General features: G+C 57.0%; 2 protein-coding genes across 3 annotated transcripts; both read right to left on the reverse strand.

Annotated features, from left to right (window-relative positions):
- Positions 1-2,428: 2,428 nt before the first annotated feature.
- On the reverse strand, positions 2,429-7,752 carry CDC20 (cell division cycle 20). 2 transcript variants are annotated; one of them, XM_074545948.1, is made up of 11 exons: positions 7,634-7,752; positions 7,121-7,317; positions 6,431-6,576; positions 5,703-5,799; positions 5,044-5,172; positions 4,490-4,686; positions 4,067-4,161; positions 3,513-3,744; positions 3,278-3,403; positions 2,991-3,108; positions 2,429-2,692 (listed from the first exon to the last, which is right to left on the reverse strand). In XM_074545948.1, exons 1-11 carry the CDS (start codon positions 7,678-7,680, stop codon positions 2,514-2,516), a joined length of 1,563 nt encoding a protein of 520 aa, XP_074402049.1. In that variant the 5' UTR covers positions 7,681-7,752; the 3' UTR covers positions 2,429-2,513. The 2 variants fall into 2 exon arrangements, with proteins under 2 accessions (XP_074402049.1, XP_074402051.1); XM_074545950.1 differs by having other exon boundaries at positions 7,603-7,639.
- Positions 7,753-7,931: 179 nt separating this feature from the next.
- MPL (MPL proto-oncogene, thrombopoietin receptor) lies at positions 7,932-13,569 on the reverse strand. Its single transcript, XM_074545947.1, has 12 exons — positions 13,317-13,569; positions 11,121-11,250; positions 10,612-10,787; positions 10,155-10,408; positions 9,922-10,078; positions 9,633-9,762; positions 9,221-9,393; positions 8,975-9,117; positions 8,686-8,845; positions 8,432-8,519; positions 8,221-8,308; positions 7,932-8,135 (listed from the first exon to the last, which is right to left on the reverse strand). Exons 1-12 carry the CDS (start codon positions 13,567-13,569, stop codon positions 7,932-7,934), a joined length of 1,956 nt encoding a protein of 651 aa, XP_074402048.1.
- Positions 13,570-13,605: the final 36 nt, after the last annotated feature.

Raw genomic sequence — 13,605 nt, forward strand, 5'->3', positions numbered from 1 at the left:
GGCTGGGAGGAATGTGTTAGATCAGCAGCCTCCAGATGCTGGGTTGGGTTGTGGGGTGGGAGGGCTTTGGTGGATGTCCAGCTAAAGCCCTGGAGCAGAGCCTGGTGTGGGAGAGCTCTGCTGCTCTGACCTGGGCTGCTGTACACCTCAAGGCTCTGAAATGTCGGAAAACATCTTCCAAGTGCCCTGAACTGGTGTGACTAATATGGCTAAGCTGCACACAGCCATCACCCGCTTCTACAGCACTCAATGTCCTTGTATGTAAGAAGTCATGCAGTGTTCTCCCAGTTGCTGATGCTTCTCTGGAAGTAAAGACTTGGATGAGAATTTGTTCTTGTCTGTGCTGAAGTGGTGGGTAATGTTAGGTCAGTGCTCAGAAGTCACCACTTCAGGAGCTGTAGGTGATGGTCCAGCTGACATGGACCTTTTCCTGTCAAGCCTCCTTCTCCCCTCCCGCTGGCTCTGGCTAAAGACAGGATTGTCTTTGCTTTTGCCCAAAATAGTAACAATGCTTTAAACTACTTATGCTTGGTATTTTAGAATGGGCTGTTCCCTGCATGTGCTCTGCTCTCCCTTCCTCCAATTGTTCCTGTTAGCTGTGCTCTTCTATGGGCTGGCCATGGCATTTGGTAATTAATATGCTGTCATGCTGTGAACTGAATTCACACCTTATAGGGCTGTGTTTACTGGGCCTGCTGGATCAGTGCCCACTTCCTTCCTCAGCTCCTCCTCACTCCAGGACTGTAAGAGACCAGTATGGGGTCAAAGACCCTGCAGTATCATTACCCTCTAGTAATGCTCAGATGTCCTCTAAGGGCTGTGTAATGCACAGCATCTGGGTGTGGGGCATGTGCTAAGGAGAAAGAAAGAGTCTGTGGCAAAGTTGAGCTGCTTTTACATGGGACTGAAAAAATGACAGCAACTTTTTGGCATATAAAGCTTTCCTTCCAGGTCAGGGACCATGGAAGGCCTAATCATCTGCAGCCCTACAGGGCAAGTCTGTGCTAACTCCCAGCACCAAGTGCAGGGGTGTGGGGCAGGGCTCCTACAACAGCAGCACAGCTCTGTGGAAGAGCCCAGCCTTGCATCTTGGGTTCCTGCCTGCTTCCCCTTTAGAGACAGCTGTGGCCCAAGGATTTGTGTCCCCAAGTGGCCTGATGGGGATGCACCAGCAGCACTGCTGCGAAGGTGCTGGCTCAGTTGTTGTTTTTTGAGACTGTGCCCCCCATATCAGCTTTGGTGTGTGGGGGGGGGATGTGCTCTGGTGGGTGTGGTTACACACTCACTGGCCTTGGCAGATCACAAGTTGGGACCTTTGAAGGCTCCCACTGCTGTAAGGCTCAGGAGGCAGAGCTGGTGCTAGGCACAGTGTGGTACTGTGCTGAGGGAAAGGTGAAAACAGTTAATAATCCACCCTCAGTTAATCACTGAGGGCTGATGGGAGGCACAGGCTTGGTGGAGCTGCTTTGCACAGGCCAAGGTGCTTATCAGCTGTGCAATATCCCCAGCAGCCCCTGGCAATGCTGGTGCAGCTGAAGGACAGGCTTGATGGGTCTGGTGCAGCCCCACAACCTCAGACACTGTGGCTCCACCATGCAAAGCAGCAGGGCTGAGCTGGTTGTTGGGTCAGCTAAGAGCTCAAATATGATTTCTGCAACTTGCTCCAGCACAGTTCAGCCTGGAAAAAAAGGCATTTTTCCAAGTGTAGGGGAGTCAAGCTCCAATAAATGTGAGCTGAGCCCTGGTGCCTGCTCCCCTGCATTTAGCCTCAGCAAGGCAACAGGGCTTCCTGTCAGCAGGAGGGGAAGAGAGATCAGAGTTGTTGGAAGAATACGTGACTGAAGGCTGAGCACAGGGTTGGTGGTACTTTGCGTGGCTCTTGCATGACATCCAGGCTGGCTGTGGCAGTGTAAGCTAACCTTTTGTTTTGCATCAGGCTTTATGCCAGTGCCAGCCCCTTTCCAGCCTTTGGGGTGATTACAGCTGTTGCTCTATGTTTCCCCCCCTCCTTTTTTTTCCAAAAGCTATTCTACTCCAGCACCATACGCAGGCAGTGATGGCTGCCTGTAGCTAACAAGACAAACTGAGATCTGCCTGCAGAGCCACAGTAAGGTCCCTGTGGTTGTGAGATAGGCCAGGACAACACTAACTGAGGCTACAGCCATGCTGTACTTTCAGCTGAGCCCATGGTGGAACTGCTGTGCTTGTAGTCAGCACCTAGATGGGGCAGGTGACATATCTGTCTCCACTAGGACAGAAAGAGAAGTACAGCCCTTGCACAGCATCCTTCTGCTAGGCTGTGCTAAGCTCAGGGGCCTGTAAACTGGCCCTAGGTCTCCACTCCTTGCCTAGATCCCCAGCCTCGGGGAGAAGAACTTGGGTTTAGGAGCCATGGCTTTTTCTTCCATCAGACTCCATTAAGGAAAAGTCAAGTTAAGCAGTTTATTAACATTTAAAATACTGTACAGCATGTAAACCAAAAATATCCCCCTCCCCACAACAATCCCGTGCTGTCAGCGGATGCTCTGGTGAATAATACTGCTTTTGGCACAGTTTGCTTTCTCTTTCTCCTTCTTCTTGATGGGGTCCATCTCGAAACAGCGCCAGAGCCGCAGCGTTTCATCAGCAGCTGCTGATGCCACTGTTGTACCATCCGGGCTCATGGTCAGGTTCAGGATTCTAGCAGTATGACCTGAGGAGGAGTGTGCAATCAGGGCTGAGCTGATCAGCACATGCACATTTACTCCTGTATACTCCCATGAGCCCTGCCAGCTTGCATAGCTGTCCCCCCACTGGCTGTGGCAGCATGATTTCAGACCCCAAGCATACACTTGGAGCAATGGTATCTCTTCCACAGCCCGTGGGCATGCTTTACTCCTAGCAGCATGGCCCCGGATACTGTCCTGTATCAGTGATGCTGCAGGCTCAAACCAAGGAGTGCAGCTATCTTCAACCTCTAACAGCCCCCCACCCAGGCCCTGTCCACCTACCTTGCAGCTCTGCAACCTTGGCCATTGTTGGATATTTCCATATAACTAGCTGATTTTGTGCAAATCCATGGCCTGAAATGAGCTCCTTGTAGTTAGTCGACCATAAGATAGAACAGACCTGCAAAGAGGCAGTAACACAGGTGAGACAGGGTGCTTGTGCTGATGCTCACTACTCAGAGGTGAGCATGATCCCCTCCTTCCCCATGCCTCTGGGTCTGAGGAGCCAGAAGCTCTGTGTAGGAGTGCTGCCAGAAGTGTTTGTGTCCAAGCTGATGTTCATATCTCACCTGGGAATGGGTATCAACAGTACTGAGGCAGGCACCAGAACAGACGTTCCAGATGCGGATATGTCTGTCACTAGTGCCACCTCCAGTGGCTAGAACATTCATCTGCCACGGGCACCACGCCACAGCCTGAGAGAGGAGAGTTCATTTTAAAACATACAAGAGGCAACCTGCACCCAGCCAGTGCTGCATGCCTGCCTTGCACACACATATCTGCCCGTGGCAGCTCTGTGCTCACCTTGACAGCACCCTGGTGCTGAGTGAAGGTCTGTATAGGAGCAAAGTCTCCACCCCCACCTTGGGTGCACGGCCAGACGTTCACCAGATTGTCGTTGCCACCACTGGCCAGGTAGCGCCCATCTAAAGACCATTTGAGTCCACACACCTCCTGTGTGTGGCCAGCAAGGGTGGCCACGTGATGTTCAGCCACTCTGACATCATGGTGATGGATGTGCCCATTCCGTGCACCACTGCAGAGAGAAGGCTTGCAGGGTCAGGCTGCACATCTTCACCCAAATCCATTTTTGTTGTTGCAAGACTGCTATACCTGCCACTGGGTTTCAACCAGTGCTACCAGCAACACAGGTCTGTTGGTGTGAGTGAAACACCCACACAAGCTCTTTACAACTTCAGCACAAATTGCAATACAGGAAAGAGGCTCCAACAGATAAGGCTGAGTAAGAATCCCAAGCCAGGACAAACTTCTCTCTGCCATCCCTAACCCATGCCACACATAGATTGAGGGATAGGAGTTTGCAACAACAGGGAACTGCCCTTGACCCATTGCTTTACCTGGAGAGGATGTAGCTGTTCCAGCTGAGGGTTCCCACACGGGCACAATGGCTGGTCATGTTTCGGAGACGTTTCTGCTGCTGAACGTCCCATAGCTAGAGAGGTAAAGCAAAAAGTTCTTTAGAAGAAACCCAATCCTGTTTCTACGCCCTAGGAACCTCACTGCACAGGCTCTGGCATTCAGCTTTCTCAGTAAGGGAACAGAGAAATTGTGTATCTCATGACTATAGCACAGAAGGTAACGCTACTTATCAGAAAGCCCCCAAACCAAACCCTGCCTTGCACACGGGGCAGTTCCACCCCACACCAGGGAAGACAAGTCAGGTGCATGGCATCCTTCCTCTGCCAGCCAAGGTTATATTCCAAGGCCCCACAGTTCTGTCAATCCCTAGAAAACACCTCTAGTTTTACTCTTGCATTCACCTGAACCTCAGCACTACTTGTGCCGACAGCAAGGTAGTTTCCTTCTTTAATCCATGACACAGAAGAAATGTACACATCCGGATGATCCATCTGCAGCAGCTGGATAATCTCCCCAGTAGCGTGATTCCACAGATAAACAGAGTTGTCCAGAGCCACTGCCAGGAAGTTCTGGGAGCTCCAGTCTATGAGATTCAGATCTACAATTTGAAAGAGCAATGCAGGTCACACCATGCTTGGCTAGAGAGCCCTGCCCTTCACCCATGCTGATGCAGCAGGTGTGGGTGCACATGTGCACACACACACACGTACAGATGAGGGGCAGCCTTTTGAGTGTCACTATGCCCAGCTGCTGGGGCCAGGTACCCTGCTCCCAGGCATCTACACAGTGCCCTAGACCACTGTCCCTGTAAGGCCACACAGGGACACTGCAGAAGTGGTCTGTGCTAGCCTGGGTACACAAAATAATACAGACAGCCCGGTTACGCTGTCCTAGGAACAGCAATCCAGTGCAGAATGTTCTGGATGCCCAGCACTCAACCCTGTAGCCTACTTACAGTAGTCGTTGCGGATCTCTGGTGCATCCAATATCCGGTCTGGGTTTGAAGGAATGTATCTGCTAGTCTTTCTGCTGGATCCAGGTGTCATTTTCTGACTATAAAGCACCTTCAGGTTATTCTGATAGCCTGTGTGCAGAGGAACAGGTTTGTTAACCTGAGTTAGTTTCCTCCCAGCCGAGTGCTGCTCACCCAACTAGGAATCCCTTGGAGTGAAAATGAAGTCCTAAGAGAAACACAAGTGTGCAGTGCACTAAAATCACTGGCAGTATGAACTGCTGAATAGGGGTGAGCTACAATTTCCTCATTCATGGAAACAAATTTAACAAACACTTGGGTTTTTGAATCACATTATACTTAGTTGCAGTTTAAGCTAGAAAGTGCACAGCAGAGAATTTGATGCTCTTACAGACTTCATGAAGGTTTGGAACCTGCAGTACGGGTGACCAACTGGCAATCATAACAACTTTCCTAAATAAATTCACTGTAACTGTTATGCCCTCCCTCCACCTCAGGAACCTTAAGAAAGGAGACTCCAGCCTGTACAGCTCTCAGAAACCAGTTGATTTCTCCTGTGACCACACACAGAGCCTCTGTGTTGCTGTTCCCCTGACCTGATCTCTCCTGCTGATTCAGCTCACACAGACCCTGTATCATACCTTCTGGAGCATTCTGTGGTTTTCCACTGAGGCGGAGGATCTTTGCCTCTTCTACATCAAAGCCATTCAGATTCACTGCCCAGGCTTTCTGTTGCTCCTACAGAGACAAATCACCTTCAGTGCAATGCATTTAAAACAACTCCCACAATGCAATTTAAGCAGACACCCAAGTCCCCTTCTCTTAGAATCTGAAGATGTCTGACTGTGCTGCGAGGGTCAGTCACACAGAGGCAAGTCAAAGCAGTTTTTCCTCAGACTTTCATACATCGTCCTGCTCACATTTTCACACAACGGCAAATTCAGTGTCATTGCCAGTGGGAAAAGCTACAGCCACAAAGCGACCAAATGCTTCATAAACAGATTTCAGAACACAGTGTAAAACATTCCAGAAGTGTTCCCTGTGGAGACATTGTCCTAGAATAGCTACCACCAGCACTTTCACTTTGCATAGGCTCACAGCTTTGTGTTTTTGTTGCCTGCTACATTTTAAAATCTCATTAGTCAAAAGCTAAATTTTGCTACCAGAAGCAGCATAGGCTTAGAGTCCATGTTAGTCTCTACAGCTTCAATCTCATCCTAGGCTCCTGAAGCCCAGAGCTGCAAGTAGTGATGGCTGGGACTTGTCAGTCTCATGTGCCCACTCAATAGAACCTATAGTTTACTGCTCTGTAAAGGGGCAGCAAGGAGTAGTGGTTGTTGAAGTAATTGTAACTTAGCAACATGCTCACCTTCTTGGTAGGGGAATCCTCAGCAGGGTCATTTTCTTTGGTTAGGAGGAAATTTGCCATCTCCATCTGCATCGTGCTGCGGTTGGGAATGTAGCGATCCCCCCCAGGCTTTGTGGGGGTGCTTTGAATTTTGGATCCAGATTTACCTGCATTCGCATATGAAAATATTGTCTTACAGCTATTTAACAGCCTTTATTAGAGCATTCATGGGAGCAAACCCAGCACTCTTCCACATCACACCCGCCAGACAAGTAGAACTCTGAGATCTCATGCCACCCAGTCACAACTAACATATTTTCCTCCTTGCCACCAAGTTGGTTAGGGACTGTGTGGTGCAATTCCTTGGGTCTAGTGCAACAATTCCAGAGTCCAGAGATAAGGGGAAGATACAAAAACGCTCACAGGATGTAAAGCTGTCAGCTGACAGTCCCGCCCACACTTGTCCCAGCATGCAGTTGTGCCAGCAAGGCTCAGCTGGGCGATCAGCAGCTCGCCAGCCCCAGAGCTCAGAGCTCTGCCCCTCATGCTGGCAAGGAGGTGAGTGGCTGTCAGGAGCACAGCCCACCTCCTCCTGCCTGAGCAGCAGCCGGTAGGGCAGCGTGGCAGGGAGCCCAGAGCCCCATGGCTACAGACGTGCAGCCTGGGCGAGGCTCCCACACTCAACCTCTGCCGCTGGTGGCCGGCGCTCACCGGGTGTCTTGGACGGCGTCTTGCTGGAGCTGTGGGAGCGATTGGCCGGTTTCATGGGCGACACGCCGACTGGACTGGGCCCGGGGCCGCTCTCCTTGGCCTTGCGCTGCCATCGAGCAGGCGGCGCGTTCGGGATCGGCGTGTCTAGCTTCAGCAGCCCGTGCAGGTCCGCCTCAAACAGGAACTGCGCCATGGTCCTGCGGGCGGGCGGGCGGCGTTAGCCGTGCCCACCGTCCGGGCTGAGCCTACTCCGACAGGCCCCGCCGGGCTCCCCACCACCGGACCGTGCAAGCGCTCCGGCCGCTCCTCCCCACCAACGGACACCCCCACTCTCCCCAACCGCTCCTCGGGACACACTCCATCAGCCGATACGCCCTCCCTCCGCTCCTCGGGGGTCCCTTCTATCAGCCAACACCCCTTCCAGCCGCCCTTTGGGGCTCTCTCCGATAAGCGACATGCTCCCTTCCCCTCGCCCGCCTCACCACAGCCTCTCCGGCCCTGGGGCACGCTCACCTCGGCCGCGCCACCGCCGCTCGCCCGCCCCGCCCGCTCCGCAGCATTTTAAACGGCGCGCTTACGGGGCCCCGGTTGGCCGCTTCAAACCCAACGGCCGGGCGCTGCCAGGCGACGGCCGCGCCACGCGACGCGATTGGCTGAGCCACGGGACGGGGCGGGGCGCTCCGCGCGTGCAGCGAGGGGGCGAGACCGGGGGCGGGGCGAGGGCGGAGCGTTCTTGCTGGGGCGGGGCGATCCGGGCCGGGGGCGGGGCGGCGCAGGAGGGACCAGGCGGGGGCTCGGGGGGCACATGAGTTTATGGCAGGGTGGGGGCGGTCGTGGCTGCCCGCGGCTCCCAGCCGCTCATGAGCAGGTAGGACTGGTTGGCGATGTCGGTGCTGGACAGGCGGCCCCCAGCGTGCTCCGGCGGCGGGCCCGCCTCACGCCGCGGGCCGGGCAGCACCTCCAGCAGGCAGGGCAGGACGGCCTCCTCCGGCGGCTGCTTGTCGAAGGCGCTGGCCTGGGGGGACACGGAGTGGACGGGGTAGGGGCTGCCCTTCGAGCTGCCCCCAGGAGCAGCTGAGCCGCCCTGCCCACCCACTCACCTGGCCGTGCTTGCTGCTTTCCTGGAGGAAGCTGCCCAGAGCACGGTGCAGGTCGGGAACGGGCGGCCAGAGTTTCTGCTTCACATTGCTGGGTACGGAGGAAGGGGCATCGCATTTACCCTCAGACCTGAAGTGCCCTAATGCCCCGTGCAAGGTGCCCAGGCTTGGTGCTGGAACCCCCCCCCCCCCCGCCCCCGGCACAGCCCTTTACCTGTAGAGGGAGGGGAAGGTGCAGCGCAGCCCCAGGAGCACTGCTGAGAAGAGCAGCGGCACCACCGTAACACTGGGGATGAGCCAGCCTGCATCGGAGGAGGAACGCCAGAACTGTAGCCCTTCCCAGACCCACCAACTCTGAGCCCCTCGCAGCCCCCTGCCCCGTGCTCCCCACCCCATTTGCAGCACTCTCCGCCTCTTGCCGTCAGCCGAGTGGCTCCTGCGGCCGCAGCCTCCAGCCCTGCCCCTTACCCGCATCGGCCACGGCATCAACCACAACGGGTTTGGACCAGGCGCTCCAGCTGCCCCGGTACCACGGCCCGCTGGGCCGGGCCCGCACCTGCGCGTGGTAGCGGGAGCCTGGCCGCAGGTCCAGGACCTCTTTCCTCGCTGCTCGGGGAACCTGCAGGACCTGCGGGGCAGAGCCGAGCTGGAGGCACGGCTGCTGTGGGCTGGCACCAAGGGGCGGGTCCCGCTTGGCCCGACCCCGCGCCTGCCATGTGTCAGCAGCGCTGCTCGGGGTATCCTGGGCAGGCCTTACCTTCCAGTCATGGCTGTTCTCCGTGGCATAGCGGACCTGGTAGTCCAGCTGCTCTGCCAGCAGCTCCAGGGGCGGCAGCCACTGCAGGCTCAGCCGGCCCTGCGACACTGTTGCCTGCACAAGCTGTGGGGCATCTGTGAGCACTGTTGGTGTTGGGGATAGGCATTTGTCGCTCCTGTGAAACGGGACATGGGACACTGTGTCCCCTGTGAGCCAGACAGGGGCTGTGGTGGCACTGGGACTCACCAGCCTGGTGCAGCCAAAAGGGCTCCTTGAAGTAGCTGAGTGTGGGCAGCATGTGGGTCCTGGTGACATTCACCAGGACAGAGACGGCACTGCCAGCCTTGGGCTGGAAGGTGCAGGCATAGGTGCCCTGTGCCCCCCTGCTCACCTCCTCGCACTGTTGCCATGCATCTTCCCTGTGGGAGGAGTGGGGAGCCAGTCAGTCCCACCAAAGCATACCCACAGCCAGCATTCCTCCTGCTCTTCCCCAGGAAAGCTACTGCTTGTAGTTGGAGGTGCAATGTGGTGAGGGGATATGAGATTAGTGGTGGAAGGGCAGGACAGAGCAGGGTATGGGGCCCAGTGTGGGATATTGGGACACAGTTTTCCCTGGGATGTGCCTGCCTGAGTGCCACCTGCCTGCCATGCCCCTTACCTTGTGCCAGCCCCGCTCGGAGGTGGCCGGTAGAAGAGCTGGTGGGCGCTGTGGGGCTCTGCAGGGTCCCAGCTCCACTCGCAGCGCATGTGCCGCAGGTCAGGGGTACTGCAGGACAGCCCGATGTCTCCTGGGCAGGGAGAGCCAGGACAGGGAGGGGGCTGCTTCCCCTTGGCCCCCAGAACTTGGGAGTCACACCTTGCCTACAGCAGGACCCCCAACCCCTGCAGCCCCAGGGGTGTCTCCCTGCTGTTCTGCCAGCACCCCTGCAGAGGGGATGGCTGCTCACCGGAGGAGTGTGGTGTCTCTGCAGCTAGAGCCTGCGACCAGGGCCCCCAGACACCATCCATGGAGGTGCCGTCGGGCTTGCTGCGCACCTGGATGTGGTACCTCACCCCTGGCTCCAGGTCCCGGAGCACCACCCAAGTGTTGGCCTGCACCAGCCTCTGCAGGAGAGGGGCCATGCTGAGGAGCAACTGCAGGCTCCAAACCCCGCTGCCCATCCCTGACACCTCTATGTACCTGTCCCAATGCTGGGGAGGCTGCCCTGGGTGTGTGGGTGCTGAGAGTTGACTGCATGGAGGGGTCCCCAGGGTGCTGCCCCCCGGGGTTCAATGGGGTGCTGCAGGGCACCCCTGGGGAGCTGGCAGGGCAGCACTGCACCTCGTAGAGGAAGAAGTTCGGGAAGTCAGCGAGGGGTGGCTGCCACGACACGCAGAGCTGCCCTGCAGCCCCGGCCCAGCGGGCAGTGATGTTCACTGGGGGAGCAATGAGACCTGCAGAGAACATACCAGGGTGTTTGTCCTCCTGCAGCAGCCTCAGTCTGGGCAATGCCTGCTCCTGCTGGGGGACACGTGGAAGTCCCTTCCCAGGCTCCACCACTCACGGTGTTGCCAGCCCCCGTGGCAGGCAGGTCAGGGGACCCAGACCTGGGGACTGTCCTGTTGTCACAGGGCATTGCCCTGTGAAGGGGACTCACCCACTGCGTCCACACTGAGTTCCCGCCAGTACTTGGTGTGGTTTGTGGTGGCATCCAGGACGCGGAGGTGGAGCTGGGTGAAGAGCCGCACGTCCTGGCTGGGGAAGACGCAGACATGTCGCTTCCCGCCAGCCCCACGGGGCCACGTGGAGACCACGCACGCTGTGGGCACATCCCTGAGGAGCGGAGAGCGGGATCTTACAGCACCTCACACCTCCTGCCTCGGGCCAAGCTTGAGGAGAGGAAATGTGGGGCACAGCACAGAGACCTCGGTGTCACCAGCTCCTTTCCCGTGCCATAATGCACTGCAGGGCATTATGGGACTGAGGGACAGCCAGGCCCCAGCCCTGCTGCAGGGTGTGCAGTGGCTGCTGTATAGCTTCTGTGGGCTCTCCATCTCTCCTTGCAGCTTGGAGCCACTGGGACGGCCCAGATTGCTGTGACACACTGATGCTGCTGCTCTCTGTGCAGCAAGGAGGAGGCTGGGCTGTGCCCCCACCATCTCCTACCTGCTGTACCAGTAGTAGAAGTGGCACATCCCAGTTGTTGTCTCCTCCTCGTCCCAGAAGCAGGTGAGATCCTCGAAGCAGCGGGAGAAACAGAGGATGCCCTCGGACACGCCTGCTAGCAGTGCAGCGTCTGGGAGGAGTGTGGCCATGAAGGAGCCCCTGGGCACAAACCCATCCCCATCTCACCTGCTTCCACCTCAGGCATGCGGGGCAGCCTGGGCATGGCCGTGGCACGGGTGCTCTCCACCAGCTTGGCACACTGGGGAGGGACATGGCACCCATGCTGGCTGGCACCAGGGTCCTGGCTGGTGCAGGGCTCCCGCCCGCCCCACCACGCCCCCTCCTCAGTACACGAGGTCCTTGAGGACAAACAAACATCCCGAAATAGCCCTGCGGTCGGGGGGGAGCTCAGGGCCCAGCGATCAGGGGGAAGCACCCCTGCCCTGCTCATGCCGGAAGGTGCACGGAAGTGAGATAAGGAGGAGCAGCACCCCAGGGAAAGGGAAAGGGCCTGGTGGCTGGTGTGGGGGCATGTGGTCCAGAGCAGGGGGGATGCCCAAACCCCTGCCCTGGGGGCATGGCTGTCCCCCTCAGTAAGCTGTGCTCCCTGTCATTACACAGACAAACTGGAGCATCACACCCTGCAGGATCTCTGTCTGAAGCACTGGTAACTCTGCTGCCATATGGGTGTCTGCCCTTGTTATTGTGAAAGGGGGGACAACCCCAAGGTGCAGATGTGTGATGCACAGTGGTGGTCTTGCTGTCCCCAGCATTGCTTCAGCAGTCTCTTCTCCCCCCACTCCCTCTGCCCTGTGACCTGCTCCAGCCCTCTTCCTCCTCCTCTTCCTACCGGCATTTGCTGCCTTCCCCACGGGTTGCCCCCAGCTTTGGGACCCCACAATCCCACTGCCAATGCCCGCTGCATTTGCTGAGTAAATCCATTCTCTGCTAACACTGCCAGCTGAGCCCACCCTGGGTAAAGAATAAGTCACAGTTCCCAGTATTCTTGCCACCTTCTTGATGTCCTTCTGCTCACCCTGTCCCTTCTCTTGCCCTGATCCCCCCCAGCCCTGTTCCTCATTTCCCAGCCCTGTGTTGCCTTCTTCCCCATTCCCGTTGTCCCATTTCTGCCACAGGCCCCCCACGCGTTTTTCTCTTTTTTCCCCCATTACCCCACCCCAGGCCTCATGCTGGCTCCATGGCCTCACCCAGCTCCGAGCACCAGGAGATGAAGTGCCCAGGTCCCAGCAGCTTGGTGGCACAGGGACCCATGGCATCAGTGGGAGCCCACCCTGGTCCTGTGGGCTATCAGAGCATCTCTGAGTACAGCCCATTTCTTAGGAAGGGCAGCTGCCCAGATCTGCAGCCCCCACCAGCCATGCTTGGGCAGTGCTGCCAAGCCAGTGGAGGGCTCAAGGCACAGAGCCCTTTTGCAGAGGCTGTGGGCAGAGTCCAACCCTGACCCTCGTCCCACTGCCCCTATTGGGGTGACTCAAAATGTGCTCCCAAGTCTATCCTGGCCAGAAACCTGGGGTGGGGCTGGAGAGACAAGCAGGAGATCAACAGGGTTTTATTCAATCATGTTTTTTATGGTGTTACAGAAGGTTCTAAAGGGGCTAAAGAGGTGCTTAAAGAATGCATGATTTCATTCTGAAATGAGACAAAGTTGGGGAGTGGCTCTGGCAGGTGCAGTGTGCCAGACTGGGGCCAGCTATCAGCTAAGATGAGCATGTCCAGCAGGACAATAAGATCATGACAGCAAGGCTCCAGGAGCTCTGGGGTTAGCCTGGCAGTGCCACTCCATTGCCCGTGGTGCAGAGCTGTGCCATCAGATGTTAACTTGAGTCTTGTTCAAACCCTCATCACTTCATAACTCTGAGAACTTCTGATGAGTGAGGAGCCCCTCTGCTACCTCAGCAGGACTGGGAGCACCAGGCTGCCATCCTCAGGGGCAGCCCATGGGCAGCCAAGCTCTGCTTGCAGAGAGCATGGATATTTACTCCAAACCTCTCAGGGTCCCACAGGTGAGAAGCACACTCCATTGCTCACCCTGAACACTCCCTGCACACCCTCCTGGAATGGCCCCTTCCCAATCCCATAGATTTTGGCTGCTGTGAGGTGCTCGCTGCCCACACCTGGCATTCTAGCTGCTCTCTGGCCCATCCTTTGAGGGAGAAAATAGCCCCAAGGACCTACCTTGGGATGTCACTGGCTCAGGGGCTGACGGTGGGCTGCGGAGGCTGAGCAGGATGGCAGGGAGCAGTGAGAGCTGCCAGCCCTGGCACAGGCAGGCTGCCATCCTGCAACCTGTGTGCCGGAGCCACACGTGCCGCACTCGTCCCTTCCCGGTGTCCTGGGAGCTGCTGCGGCTCCTCCAGGCGATACCTTTATCTGGGAAGTGGAGGCTGTGCAGCTCAGGAAGCCTGGCTGGGGGCTCCCCCCACCCCATCACCAGCACTTCCCTGTGCCTGAAACCACAAGGCCA

Source organism: Zonotrichia albicollis, chromosome 8 (genome assembly GCF_047830755.1).
Source record: "Zonotrichia albicollis isolate bZonAlb1 chromosome 8, bZonAlb1.hap1, whole genome shotgun sequence".
Lineage (NCBI taxonomy): Eukaryota > Metazoa > Chordata > Aves > Passeriformes > Passerellidae > Zonotrichia > Zonotrichia albicollis.